Source organism: Symphodus melops (genome assembly GCF_947650265.1).
Source record: "Symphodus melops genome assembly, chromosome: 8".
NCBI classification, from domain to species: Eukaryota; Metazoa; Chordata; class Actinopteri; order Labriformes; family Labridae; genus Symphodus; species Symphodus melops.
In genome coordinates, this window is record NC_136698.1 from 26,640,020 (window position 1) to 26,654,779 (window position 14,760).

General features: G+C 39.1%; 1 protein-coding gene across 1 annotated transcript; it reads left to right on the top strand.

The window, feature by feature from the left end:
* Positions 1–266: 266 nt before the first annotated feature.
* Positions 267–14,509, top strand: anapc4 (anaphase promoting complex subunit 4). The gene is made up of 28 exons (XM_079350793.1): positions 267–437; positions 1,326–1,458; positions 1,553–1,658; positions 1,749–1,881; positions 2,617–2,691; positions 2,783–2,809; positions 2,898–2,942; positions 3,037–3,121; positions 4,824–4,931; positions 5,584–5,754; positions 5,961–6,025; positions 6,268–6,310; positions 6,562–6,638; positions 6,729–6,829; positions 6,923–6,974; positions 7,784–7,839; positions 7,925–7,971; positions 8,070–8,126; positions 9,320–9,376; positions 9,461–9,554; positions 9,682–9,779; positions 10,128–10,189; positions 10,283–10,321; positions 10,419–10,520; positions 10,610–10,687; positions 10,803–10,970; positions 13,899–14,022; positions 14,151–14,509. Exons 2-28 carry the CDS (start codon positions 1,351–1,353, stop codon positions 14,391–14,393), a joined length of 2,421 nt encoding a protein of 806 aa, XP_079206919.1. The 5' UTR covers positions 267–437; positions 1,326–1,350; the 3' UTR covers positions 14,394–14,509.
* The last annotated feature ends 251 nt before the right edge of the window (positions 14,510–14,760 follow it).

Consider the following 14,760-nt stretch of genomic DNA (forward strand, 5'->3'; position numbering starts at 1 on the left):
AATAAACGAGCTGCTGAGTTCGGTCTGAGATGCCAGACGACAACACGGCGCTCCTAGATCCTCTGCGCTGTAACCAATATTTGGCAAAGTCCTGCATGTCAGCACCTCCTAGACTCAGATGACAGCTGAGGTCAAAGCGCGCTCTGGTTAAGTTTGTCCTCTCTCGCTTTCCTTTGCTCCTCAATGATTGGCCCAGAGTACAAATATGGCGCTCTCTGCCCGTTTGTGAAAAACACTGTATGATAAAACGTGAATCAGGTGTTTCACAAGAAACAGAGTGTGTATCTGACGCTTTTCTTTTCTTATCCGGATGTTGGACTTTATTGTTTTCTCCGCCTTTATGTCCATCAGATTTATAAACAGCCATGATGAAGTGTTAGCCTCCGCATGCTAACGAAGCTGCTAGCATCACAGAGAAAGGTTTAAATCTCTGATCGGTGAGAGAAACACTTTCATTCATCATTAATTCATTAGGAAGCTTTTCTTTAGCAGTGTGCTTTTTATGTCATTACCCAGCAGCACGTGTGACTGTTTATTTGTGTGCATTTATGACTGTACTCAAACACCTCTGGCAATATGCTATATAAGTTTAAGTCTAATGCTAACTGCACAGACTTAACCTGTTATTATGTTTACTGTTAGTCCCATAGGGGCTGCTAAATCTTGTTTGGGGGATTATTGTATACAGAGGGGAGGGGGGATATCTATCTATCTATCTATCTATCTATCTATCTATCTATCTATCTATCTATCTATCTATCTATCTATCTATCTATCTATCTATCTATCTATCTATCTATCTATCTATCTATCTATCTATCAAATCTATGAGGATCTCCATGATTATAACATAACAAGTTTTACTTTTTTAAAAACAGAGAAAAACTACAATTAGTCAACTAACTTAGGATGTAATCATCATCTTTACTCCCTTGAAAATGAGATCTCTGATCTTGATGGGACTAGATGGATAACATAAATAGATAGATAGATAAATGTCTGTGGAGCACGATTGTGACAGCAGTCTGTCACTGAACATGCTCCTCTGCCTGGTGAAGCTGCTGTGCAGAGGGTTGTGGGTGTTGTAAATAAGGGTTAAATAAAATGAATCAATCGGATTGCATGAATATTAAATATATATTATTGTACACAGAAACTCTGCTGCCCATCTGGAGAGAGGATTGAAATCTGTTTACAAAAATAAAAATGCACACTGGTGCTTAGGACGTCTTGTTTTTGTTGGAATCCAAAGAGTTTTCACCTGAACTGGTTTTGAATTGAAGTGTAAAGTTTTGGTGATGTGACAGACTTATTTCCTTCTTTAGGTTATCCTTGTTTTCCTGCACGAACATGCCTGCCTTTCGACAGGTAGGGGAGAAGCAGCTTCCTAACCCGATCCTGTGCATGGCATGGTCTCCTAAAAGGGATCTTATTGCTCTTGCAAACACAACCGGAGAGGTAGGCTTAAACAGTTTTCATCTTGTTTTTTTTTTTTTTAAGTCGTGGCGTCTTGTATGGTCTTTTTCATTTTCTTGTTTTTGTTTGTTCACAGTTATTACTCCATCGCTTGGCCAGTTTCCAGCGTGTTTGGAGCTTGCCTCCCATTGAGTGTACTGGGAAGGAGATCACTGCGCTCGCCTGGCGCCCTGATGGAAAAAGTAAGGATAAACTGTGTAATGTTTTTAATGGTCCGCTCCCCGAGAGGAACATGAAGCTTTTTATATTTGTTTCCCCTCTTTAATCCCCAGTTTTGGCCTTCAGCGTCAAAGACACCAAGCAGGTGGTCCTGTGTGGGGTGGAAAAAGCAGAGATCCTCCATGTGTTTCCCATGCAGCACCCGGTCACCTGCATGCACTGGATGGAGGTGACAGACGAGAGCAGGTATGAGTGAAGTCAGTAAAACACAGGGTGTCTGATTATCTAGAACAGGGGTGTCCAATGTGCGGCCCGGGGGCCATTTGCGGCCCTTGAAGGGAAATTTTGCGGCCCCCGACTTTATTTGAAGAATCTAAAGATTTTAAACTGAGGTCTCATTCAGATGGCAGATTTTGTTATTTTTCTTTTTCATGTTAGCAAGGGCTGAAAGATATTCATCAAATAGAAAATGTTTAGTACAATGTCTGTCTTTTTTCCTTTCTTTTTTTAACAGCTTTTACTATTTTCCACATTTCTTGTTAACTATGAAATGAAACTTTTCATCATGTTTGCAAACAAGCAGACTGTTGTTTAACCATTTAACAACCTGAGCTAAATACAAAAACCTTTTAAAAAGAATAACCACGTTACAGACTTGATTCTGAAAAAAAAAACGAATAAAAAAAACAGAAAAATAAGTTATTTCCTTTTATTAAAGGGGTTCTTTTAATTCTACAAAGCCTACTATTTTTTTCAAAAAACATTACCACAAAATAGTTTCTCACTGCAATTTATTATTGTGTTTTTACATTATTTTTGTAAAATTCAAAATACATAAAGTTCCTTACAATATTATTTATAAAACAAAACCTGTGGCCCGCGAGTGATTCTAACACAACAATTCTGGCCCTCAAGAACAAAAGTTTGGACACCACCGGTCTAGAATAAGGTGAAGCGTTTGGTCTTTTGCTTGTGTTTCAGTGCCCTCAGCTCCTTCTACAACTCAGAAGATGAATCCAAACTATTTCTTCCCAAGTTACTGACCCTCCCGAAGAGGTAACACCCGCATCACCTGCAGGCTCACTTACAGAAAAATCTAGTTTTCAATGAACAACATGTCCTGAACTTTTTGTTTTTTGCCCCGCAGCTACAGCACAACTTCCAAGATCTTCAGGTTGGGCAGTATCTGAATACATGTTATCTTGTAAACTTCTCTTTTTGGTGTGATCGTAACCTTGTATATTCATCCGTCTGTGTCACAGTGAGGAAAAGTCTGATGAGATCATGAATCTGCTGGGAGAAGTCAGGTAAATCAGATGTTTTAAAAGCATGCTGATTAACAGTATCTGAGTCTTCAACACGCTGGAAGTTATTTCTCCTCTTTGTTTTGTCTCCTGGCAGACTGAACGTTCTTGTTCTCGGAGGAGACGCTGGCTTTGTGGAGCTTTATGCTTACGGGATGTACAAGATCACCACTGTAACAGGGGTGAGACTCCTTCTCCTCGTTATTCAGAGTTATCCATCCTTAAATTACTTCGTTAATCAGGTTTGAATTAGATGTTGAAGACTGAAAATATATCCTGCAAATATGGGATCTGAAGTGTAAAACCATTAAATTCAAAATCTCAAGTGGATTGGGTGGTTGAAACATATTTGTTTAATCTTTATAATTTGTCTCTAGAATTATCATCATTCATCAGACACTCACTGGCTCTGCCGCTTGAGTTTCAACATATTTGAGTTTTTCAAATATTACCAGGCGAAAGCATAATAATCCTGTAGCAACCCTTGACCGAGACAATGAGGAAGCGTGGAGTTCGACTGATGTGATTTTTTTTTTTTGAGCACCGTGAAACTAAAAAACAAGGCAAATAAAACCAAAATTAACATTCAGAAACAGGAGTGTTACAATTCATTATTATTAACATCAAATTATTTTACCATTCATTCACGAAGAAACATTTCACAGTGCAACATTAAACAAACACATCAAACAATAACATGCACATCACAACAGGCCTGATTTTAAACACAACGATTCACATAACATTACAATATTGCACAGCCTCTTATAGCAGTGAACCTCGCTTTAGAATTCATAAATCATTCAATGAACACCTTCGCAAGAACGCAACACATGCACGTACCTCGCTCCGCTTGCATACTTTCCATCAGACTCAGGAATCTCCATAAATCCCCAAACGAACCTTCATGCTTGTGTCAAAAAAAAAAAAAAAAAAAAACCAACAACAACCAAGTGCCCCGTTCATCAAACAAACAAATTACCATGACAAACATAAAACATGGTGTACATACCACAAAGTCTGCCTGCTGCTCGCTGTGAGACAAGCCGAGTGTGCGCTAAAACATTAGCTATTCATGTTCCAGGGTAACAAACCCACAGGCTCCTTTGGCCACTTACAAACCCTGTTAAAAGATGAGAACATGTTCCTCGCTGCAAGACGCCCGGCATGCCGTCCATCCCATCATTTGAATCTTGATCTCTCCTTCAGTTTAATCGAACTAAAACAAATGAGCCTCCTGAATGTTTTAATATTTTTGATCAAAGTCAACACTCAACTCAACTCAACTCAACTTTATTTATAAAGCGCTTTTAAACAGCCATGGCTGTGACAAAGTGCTGTACATCCATGAAGAGCACAAACATAAAACATAAGTAAAACACTAACAGGGTTAAAACAATAAAAACACTAAAACAAGAACAGAGTCTCATGCTGGGTTAAAAGTCAAAACCATCCCAGTTGATTAGATTACATTTGTCGACTTGAATCTAAAGTTGTCCTGTATGTTTTTCTCTTTCTCTGTAAAGCCTGTGGACAGGAGTCAGATGAGGATGTGTGATGGATTAAACACACTCACATGCTTTATGTATATGAGTGTATTTTGACCAGTGTAGATTATGATTCTGTCCATTTTTACTTATTTAATTTCACTTTTCTTACTTTGTACAAAGAGCTGATCGAGTGTTTTTTTCTTTCTGTAGATTCAAGTGAAAAAGAACGGATGCCTCTGCATTGTACTGCTTAAACAAATGAAATTAAAAAAAGTACTTGTGGTGAAATTCTCATTTTCAGATATTACTGCAGGTCCTGTTAGAATGCTGCTTCATATTGATGAGTTAGAAATACTACGATAGATGTAGTTATTCATGTCTTTACTCTGTACAGGTGTCGGGAACCTGCCGCAGTCTGAGTCTGTCCAGTGACCTCAAGTCTCTGTCCGTCATCACACAAGTCAAGTCTGCTGACAACCAGCCAGAGATCTGCTACATCCAGGTCAGATGAGTGACTCGGCTTCAAGTCCCTAAGATCTTTTAATTCCTCGTTTCTGCTCACTCTTTAACCCCCCCCCCCCCCCCCCCCTCTCTGACACACTCTCTCTCTCTCTCTCTCTCTCTCTCTCTCTCTGTCTCTCTCTGTCTGACACGCTCTCTCTCTCTCTCTCTCTCTCTCTCTCTCTGACACGCTCTCTCTCTCTCTGTCTCTCTCTGTCTGACACGCTCTCTCTCTCTCTCTCTCTCTCTCTCTCTCTCTCTCTCTCTGTCTCTCTCTGTCTGACACGCTCTCTCTCTCTCTCTCTCTCTCTCTCTCTCTCTCTCTCTCTCTCTCTCTCTCTGTCTCTCTCTGTCTGACACGCTCTCTCTCTCTCTCTCTCTCTCTCTCTCTCTCTCTCTCTCTCTCTCTCTCTCTGACACGCTCTCTCTCTCTCTCTCTCTGACACGCTCTCTCTCTCTCTCTCTCTCTCTCTCTCTCTCTCTGACACGCTCTCTCTCTTTCTGTGTCTCTCTCTCTCTCTCTGACACACTCTCTCTCTCTCTGTGTTTCTCTCTCTCTCTGACACGCTCTCTCTCTCTCTCTCTCCTCTCTCTCTCTCTTTCTCTCTTTCTCTCTCTCTCTCTCTCTCTCTCTCTCTCTCTCTCTCTGACAGCTGGACACGGGCTTGTTGTCAGACTGTCTTCCCGAGGTGACCAGGATGGCGCGCAAGTTCACCCACATCTCCACCCTGCTGCAGTACCTGCACCTCTCTCTCACCTGTATGTGTGAAGCCTGGGAGGACATCCTCATGCAGATGGACCTTCGCCTCACCAAGTTTGTTCAGGTCGGTTTGCCAGCCGTCACTGCCGTGATACGGTAGTTTGGCGTTAGCTGCAAAACAAAAGAGCCTGGTTCACCAAAGGATTGTGTGCAAGCAGAAAGAGTTCAAATGATTGAAAAAGACACAGTCACTGTTTTACAAAACACACACAAAGGGTTAAAGGGTTATGCCACCCTTTTTTTTTCTTTCTTTTTTTTTTTTTTTTACAGGAGAAGAACACGAGCACTCAAGTACAAGATGAGTTTCTGGAGCTTCTACTGTGGGGACAGTCGAGGTGAGAAAGTTTCTACTGCAGAGAGAGAGAGATCGATCTGTGAATTTACTAGTTTTGCACCATCTGCACAATTTGTCATGAAATATATCTGATTGGCTGAAACATATCAGAAATGTAGGAGGTTTAGAGCTTACAGCTTCCTGAAGCTGGACCAGTTGAAACCCCTGCTGTAGATGATGCTAAGACATCCTGTGCAAGTTAATACAATCTTTTCTAACCACTGGCTCTCTGCTCCCATGAAGCCCCGAGCTGCAGGCTCTTCTCATGAACCAGCTGACCGTCAAGGTGAGAGAAAGAAAGCCTTGTACACCACTTACACATACAACAGAAATATACAAAGACATTACATATGATGGTGTACAATACAAGATGCAATAATGGACAGCAGACAAGAAAAGAAAAGGGGGGGGGGGGGTGCAATTCATTTACAGTACATTCAATCATATGTTATATTTTCCGAGAAAGACGTTTTTAATCCTTTAAGTGCAGGGCTCTAAAATATTCTCTAAAATATTTGTGTTTTTTCTTCATCACAGGGGCTGAAGAAGCTCGGCCACTCCATCGACTCCTCATATTCCAGCATCCAGAAGCTGGTGATCAGCCACCTGCAGAGGTATTTGTCAGCTTCAGTTCCTCCATGCAGTTCCGTCGTGCCTAAAAGTGCCGTGTTGTGATCTTCTTCTTCTCGCTTGTTGGTCCGCAGTGGCTCCGAGGCTCTGCTGTATCACCTCAGTGAGGTGAAAGGCATGTCTCTGTGGAAGCAGAAGTTCGAGCCTCTCGGCCTGGATTCAGAAGCAATAGAAGGTTTTAATCCTCATCGTAGAAGATCGTTGAAACCGTCGTAAATTTTTTCATGATCCATGATCACATGTGTTGTTTTTTTTTTAATGATTTCAGGTGCTATCACAGCTGTGGGTTCCTTCTCTCTGAAAGCCAATGAACTTCAGCAGTGAGTGTTTTGGATGATCAGTAATGCTCACTATGATTGTGTCATTTTTAAAAAAAAATTTTTTTATTGAACATTATTACATACATACATACATTCTACATACAGCTGGTACATAATGGCTGAGTTCTTTTTCTTCTTTTTTTTCCCAAATGCAAATGAGGTATCTTTAAATTAGAATTAAACATGACATTCAAAAGATAAATGAATAATACAAGAAAAAAATAATACAAGAAAAAAATAAAAAATAAATAACTCCTTCAGCCAGAGAGTGTCTGTACCTTCCCATGTATACAAATGAAATCATGCCCGGGACATAGTGGGTATTTACATTCTATCCTTGATTATAAATGATTCAATCTAACAAAGTTTTGTTATGTTAGCAGTGTAGCGAATATTATTAAAGACAAAAAACAAACATTCAAACTTCTGTAGATATGAACTAGGGTTTTTTTCCTTTTTCTTTTCCTCCTCACAATGTACATCTCAAACAAAGTCAGATCTAATTGGTTTTATGAACTCTATCCAATTCTTTTAAATCTATCCCTCTCCATTCTCAAAGAGAAAGTTAGCTTTTCCATCACATATATGTCGTGTATTACCTCAATCCAGTCCTCCACCCTAAGTGCCTCATTCTTCGTCCATCTTCTGGTAATCAGCTTTATTCTATAGATGTGTTTGTCCCCAGATCTTGTAAAATTTATGTCCAGTTTTCCCAGGTATAATACCTCAAATGTAAGAGGAAGGTCTGCCTTTAGTATTTTATCCATTTTTACTGTTTCATAACTGTTTTTATTTTCATGTCTTTTTAGAGTGATTGACAAGAGCATGAAAAACTTTAAAGCCTTTTTCCGGTGGTTGTATGTAGGTAAGAATACACATGGCTTGGTGCGATGCAGTGAATGTGCAGGAGTTTGACTCGTTGATCCTAATAGTGTTTTGTCTGCACACAGCTATGCTAAGGATGTGTGAGGAGCATGTACCACCAGAGCTCAACAAGGTTAGTTATTAAAGGAGCTGAAATAAAGGTTTGAGATTTTTTTTTTTTTAAATTGGTTGTGATTGTTTGTTTTTTTAACATGCTGGTGAATCCCTCAGATGACGCAGAAGGACATTGCGTTTGTTGCTGACTTCCTGTCTGAGCATTTCAGCGAGGTGAGATCTACATGCTGGCCTTTTTAATCCTTGTTACAGCGACGTGTTCAGAATATTTATAGCTTTTTACTTTACAAAAAAAAAAAGAGAGAGAGACGGGTCCACACAGTGTTCAGCCTGAAGAACGTAACGTGGTGCTCACAGGGAGCTGAACAGTGTGCAGACCTTTCTCTTTTTTCTGCAGTTCATTAGTTTATTTTTTTTGTCCAGCACCTTTGTACAATTTGCTTTGATGTGTGTACACACACACACACACACACACACACACACACACACACACACACACACACACACACACACACACACACACACACACACACACACACACTACTGTTTTTTTAGCCTTTTACTTTATAACATTTAGCTGTTTTAGTGAATTCTATTTTTTTATTTATGGTCAGCATTAAAACAGATGCCTGCCATTACTCAACAATAAATACATCATAATAATAGATTGTCCATCAATTATGGCTTTTTACAATAACATGAGAAAAGCATCAAGGAAACATATCTTCTAAATTCTATTTTTTTATTTATTTATTTTTTTTAGATTTATCTTCATAACTTTTTTTTTTACCAACCTAAATAATATCTTAACATAAAACTTATTTTTCACTGTTAAAGAGTGGCCTCAGGATCTCATTTATACCTCAAGACATAACACACACACATTAAGTAAACAAAAAAAAAAAACGCATGGTCATCAAATGACTCGTCGTTTATGTCTGGAGAGAAATCTTCAGTTTCTGATCCCTGAGACGACCTTTAACTTCTCCCTTAAAACATCTGTAACTTTGGAGTGTCCTGCTGAGTCTACAATATTATTGTCTCTGTCTTAACGTACCTCGCGTGTCTCCAGTAATCACATTTATTTTTAATTCATTATTTTTATATTTATATTTATATTTTTTTATTAAGGACCTTCATACAAATCACAATTACAATGACGTACACATACAGTATACTCATTTATGTGTATAGATCAATATACACTTATTAGGCGCGGATACTGACAAAATATTTTCAATCTAATGAAACATCATCAAATACTTCAATAGAAATATTGTCCCTTTTTTTTTTTTTTTTTTTTCTCCCCCCCTCCAAAGAACAACAACAATCACATTTAGTTTTGAATGTCTCCATCCAAAGAGAGAGAAATGTTAACGTCAGTGTGTGTGTTGTCTGTTTGGCAGAACGAAGAGCTTTTTGATCGTAAAGGAAAGTACTTCAACGTAGAGCGTGTTGGCCAGGTGAGTGCTGTCCTGCTGTTTCTCACTGAGGTTTTCTGTCTCAATGTGTAACACGTCTGTTTTTCTTCACGTGGTCATTTTCAGTACCTGAAGGATGAGGATGACGACCTCGTGTCGCCACCCAACACGAAGGGAAACCAGTGGCTGAAGTTTTTACAGGAGAGCACACACCTGAAGGGTGAACTTTGATTTTTTTAACTTGAAAACGTGTCTGTTGATAAAAGTAGTTTTGTGTGATTTGGTCTGGGGTCAGTTCATTTAACTGGACATTTAACAGATGGGCTGTTTGACTCGTTTGTTTCCAGAGAGCTCTTTGCTGTTTCCTTCATATCCACAAAAGTCTCTGCACTTTGTCAAGAGGATGATGGAGAATGTGATCGAGCATTGTCTACAGAAACCTGCAGTGAGTGTCTGCAAATCACACCATAGACTCTATAGACAAGTGAAGCAGATGCATCTTTCTAATGGCCAGCAGGGGGCAACATGACTCATTGCATAATGGTCTCAATCTCAAGTTTCAGTCTTCTTTGATAAAAAAAACATATTTTTTGGGGTTTTTTTGCAGCATATTCTTTCGGATGTTGCTACTTTTTTTTTTTTTTTTTTTTGACAAGTCGCACCTTTTGCAACGAATGAAAAGGCCGCGGTAGAAATAAAAGGCTGGATCTGCTTCAGAGAACTTCAGTTTTTGTTATTTTACAAAAAGATTTTTGCTTCACGTGTTGCTGATCTTGATGTTGTTTGTGTGCAGGAAGTTATTGGGAAGTCTATAAAACAGTCCATCTTTCTGCCTCTCTACACAGTCCCAGAGAGGTATGATAATAATCTGTATTCTTCTTCTATTAGACTGAATTCAAGTTGAAGCGTTGCACGATTTGTAATTGTATATCTTCATCGTCTTTCCAGCTCGGAAAACTCTCCACGACTTTTTGAGCTTCCTTCTTTGTACGTAGAAACACACTCATGCAAGTTTTGAAACCGTCTTTGCAGTCAGGTAATGTTTTATAACGGAGATCTGTCTTTGTTTTTTTTTTTCACACAGGTGGAATGACAAGAAAGCTAAAATGCATTATGTTCTGTTCTGCATGCCAGAGCTTTCTTCCTCGAAGCTCTTCCTGCTACGCAAACCAACAGACCCTGACAAGTACGGGGTTTTTGTTGTTTACATTTTTAGTCAGTTTTTTCTTTACAGGTTCAATCTGTTTTTTTAAAATATATCCATTTTGCTCTCAGACACATCTCCAACAGTGTGGTGTCCATCAACCTCAGCCACCATCTTGACAATGCAGAGGATGATAGTGCTGCAGCCCAGTGAGTGCCTCTCATGTCGTTCTTCATTTTAAAGAGACATTTAATGAAAAGTTCATGGAAGTGTTCCCACCGTTGATTTATTTATTTATTTATTTATTTATTTTTTCTCTGCCAGGCCGAACTGTGTATACAGCTACCTTGATGCTCGTTTCTATGACGACGAGACGCTAACTGTGGTCCTCCAAAGCTCAGAAGAACACAGCAAGAGGCGTGTCCTCGCTCAGCTTCCTCTCGCTTCCGCGATGAGCAGCGCGGGCGAATTCACCTGGGAGCCCAACATGAGGTGCGTCTGTGTGATCGCTCGACGAGGAGTCGCTCTTAAAAAGAGACGACTTGTTATCAGGCATTTTGTGTTACGATCAGGAGGCTGCTTGTTAGAAATAAGTCTGATCCAGGGGTGCCCAAAGTGCGGCCCGGGGGCCATTTACAGCTTTTTAGGGGATTGTTTTTGTTGCTCCTGACTTCCATTGAAGAATCAGAAGATTTTGGCCCGACGGCATATTTAGTTTTTTTTTTTTTTTTCATGTTGCCGATGGGCTGGAAGATATTCATAATAGAAAACAAAATATTCAGTACTCAATTTTTTTCTTCATTTAACAGCTTTGACTATTTTCCACATTTTTATTAACTATGAAAATGAACCTTTGCATATTTTTTGCAAACAGTCAGACTGTTTGTTTAACCATTTAATAACTTGAGATTAATACAGTATTTGAGTATTAGATTTCCTTATATTAAAGGGTTTCTGATGCAAACCTTTTGATTCTGATCTATAAATCTTTACTTTTTTTTTTTATAAGAATTAGAGCACAATAGTTTCTCACTGCAATTAGTTATTGTGTATTTACGTTCTTTATTTTTTAAAACATCAAACTTGTGATCCAGAGAGCGATTCTAACACGACAATTTTTGCCTGAAAGAAAAAGAAAAAAAAAATGTTTGGACACCACTGGTCGAATCACTCCAAAAAGTTTGGCTGTGTTTCCTGTAGACTGCTTCAACCCAAAATAACTGCACTGTAGTCCATGAGGTGAAACCGATGGGATCAGTCCTTCCACTGACAGGCTCACCTAGTTATTCTAAGGTCTGACAGAGTCCCTGCAGAGAGACACCGGACAGTTAAGCAGCTCTGTTTGACGTTAAAGACAGTCACAACATTGTGCTCTCTTCAAAGCACAGCAAACTATAATTTAACCTCAAAGAATATCGGAGGGGATTCAGTTCAACTTAAACTGGTATCATAAAATCAAGTTCACGATTCAAATCAAAACAATACATAGAGAGACAGCAGGATAAATACTGGTAATATATAATCTGTAACAATGCCTCCAAACCTGAGACTGATGATGAACAGAAGTGGACAGGAACGAGATGATTTCACTCTCTGAGGCGTTAATTTGATGTATGTTCAGGTTTCTTATACGAGCTTGTGCAGAGTTTATTGAGGTGTTTCCCTCTGTCCCTCCTCGGTCTCTGTCCTAATATTCACAAAGCGTCATGTTAGGCTTCTTTGGGACCTCTGCATGCATGCTTCATTATAGTTTGTCTATATGTGTGCAGCCTGGAGGGGTGGGCTTTACTATTTAAACAAAGAGTTCTTTACAACATCTTTACAACAAACAAAGAGTTCTTTACAACATCTGAAATGCCAGAATGTTTACTTGTGCATACATCTTGCAACGTTACCTGTAAATATCATCGCCATCATCTTTATTTTTTCCTGTTATAAAAACAAAGATAACTGACTTTATCACAGATAATTGTTTCTAGCTGATTGGATTTGCAGGGTTATATTTGTGTTGTGTTACAAACAAGTAATTGTTGGATCTGACAGAACCATTTAAAACAAGTTAAACAACAACAAGGTACAAACTGAGGAGACGTTCGTATAGCAGCTCCTGGTATCTGTCAGGTGGAGGACAATGGAGAGAGTAATGTAACGGTGAATGAAACAATCTGAGGCTTTAACAAAGCGGATATCTCTGAAGTGACTCTTTCTGTAATGTTGTCAACATTTAGAATAACAACCTGCGAATTTATGGAAAAATAAAGGCTTATAGTGGATGCACTTTGATCAGGCCTGTTAGCCTGCAGGGATTATGTTGCAGACAGTTTTCAACAGCGACCAGCTGAAGCCGTCGACCAGATCAAGTCCAAAACTTTTTAGTCATTCAGACCTCATATTTTTTTTAATGAGGCCACAGGAATAATAATAATAATAATACCAGAATTCCTTTTTGGAATTTTAACAGTTCTGAATTTTCCGTCTCTGTGCGGTCAGATAATCTGCCCTTTTCTTTCCCGTTGTATATCCATCCATTAATCTAATTGCACAACATCAGTCATTAAAGCTCTTAATCTCTGACATAAAGAAATGCAGGTTCACTAATACTCTGTGCTTTGTCAGATTAGAGATGAGCTATAATGCAGTAAATGCTCCCTGGTGAGTCTCAAAGCACAGCAGGGATACATGCTAATGTTTAGCATTAGCTCAAAGGGCCACCATAATAAGCAGCCATCTACTGAAACCATCCTAAAACAGTTTGACCCTTTTAGTCATTTAGTCCCTGTAGTTAGTAAAAATTAGGTTCACGTTTATATAACTGGAACTCCTCACAGAGGGGCGACATAAATAGTGTGAAAACTCTGAACTCATGATGTAGTACATCTCAAGGCTCTGAGTTCACTACACAGAATTAACTGAATTTTCTTATTTTTTTCTCATTTTAATACATGAAGTTGAAGTCACTGTTTTTCTTTGATTCCCTGAAAACGTTCTTATCTTTCTTTATAAATGTTAGTAATACTTTTACATGTCTGGGTTTTAAAGCTGCTAAAAACAATGCACCTTTGTTTTTCTCCTAAAAAAAAAAAAAAAAAACCTTTTTGAAATTGCAGGTTTTTAAAACTAATCGTAGAACAAATAAATGCCTGTTTAGCACAAACGGGGACTATCTCTTTCTATAAACAGTGGAGCAGTCTGTGTTTCTGACATTAAAGCAATGGCTTTGAAAATATTAAAAACATCTCAACGTTGTGTCTCCTAATATAACTTTTCATTCACGTTTTTTTAAAAACTGGGTGATCATGGCTTTCTGTGAGTTTATAATCATAAGCCCCAAGTCCTTGAAACACCTTGTAGTAATCTTTTCAGCACTCACACTTCTTTACAAGGTGTCGTTATATCCCCAAATGTAATCCTTGATTTCAGGTTGGACCAGCAGAGCAGTGCCATTCCATGTCAAAACCTGGTGTTGGGAAATCAGTGGCGTGAACTGGAGAGCATGAAGGCTCAGTTTGTTGCCGTCAATGGAATCCGCAAAGTGGCCTGTGTGGTATGTGGACATTATCTTCTCATTTTATTCATTTAGTGGGCATTTGAGGTTAAGAAAAAGAATATAATGCAGCCTTTCTATTAAATGAATATTGTGGATCCTAACATGAACTCTTTCTCTACTCGCAGCTGAGCACCAATCTGCGGCACATTCGCGTTTTTGAGATGGATGTAGAAGATGAAGATGACGAGGGAGCCGAGTCGCAGAACACCAGCGCTGACCAGGACGCACTGGACATCACTATGAGCAGCACGGGCCAGGGAGAAGAGGAACGAGCTGAGGCGGACGATGAAGCTGGAGGGCAAAGAGGAGATGTGCTTCAGAACACTGAGGAACGTTTAGAGTCAGAGGAAGCTCTTGAACTCTCTTAAAAAAACAAGCTTCTTCAATATAAGGCAAAACCCCATCTTTAGCTTATTGCTCTTTTTTTTCCCAGTGGTCTAAATGTCATGTTTTTGTATGAAAATAAACAGGATTTTTTTTGTGATTATTATTTTCTTTTTGTTGATCCTATGGTTTATATTATGAAAGATTGTTATCACAGTGCCTTGTCCTTTATTTAGGAAGAGATGGAATGGACCACCACAGTGCTCTGGATAATTTAGAAACCAAAAGCTGGATAGTTTAGGTTTGTGGAGCAAAGACACCCTAGCGGTTTTGTCACACGCCCCCCCCCCCTCGGTAAAGATTTTTTGGGGCTTTTAGCCTTCATATGATGGGACATTGGATAGAGTAGAT

Coding starts and splice junctions, on each gene's coding strand:
- anapc4 (XM_079350793.1), top strand. CDS start 1,351: ATGCCTGCCTTTCGACAGGTAGGGGAGAAGCAGCTTCCTAACCCGATC. Junction 1,659..1,748: donor CTGGCGCCCTGATGGAAAAA/GTAAGGATAAAC, acceptor TTTAATCCCCAG/TTTTGGCCTTCAGCGTCAAA. Junction 10,688..10,802: donor GATGATAGTGCTGCAGCCCA/GTGAGTGCCTCT, acceptor TTTCTCTGCCAG/GCCGAACTGTGTATACAGCT.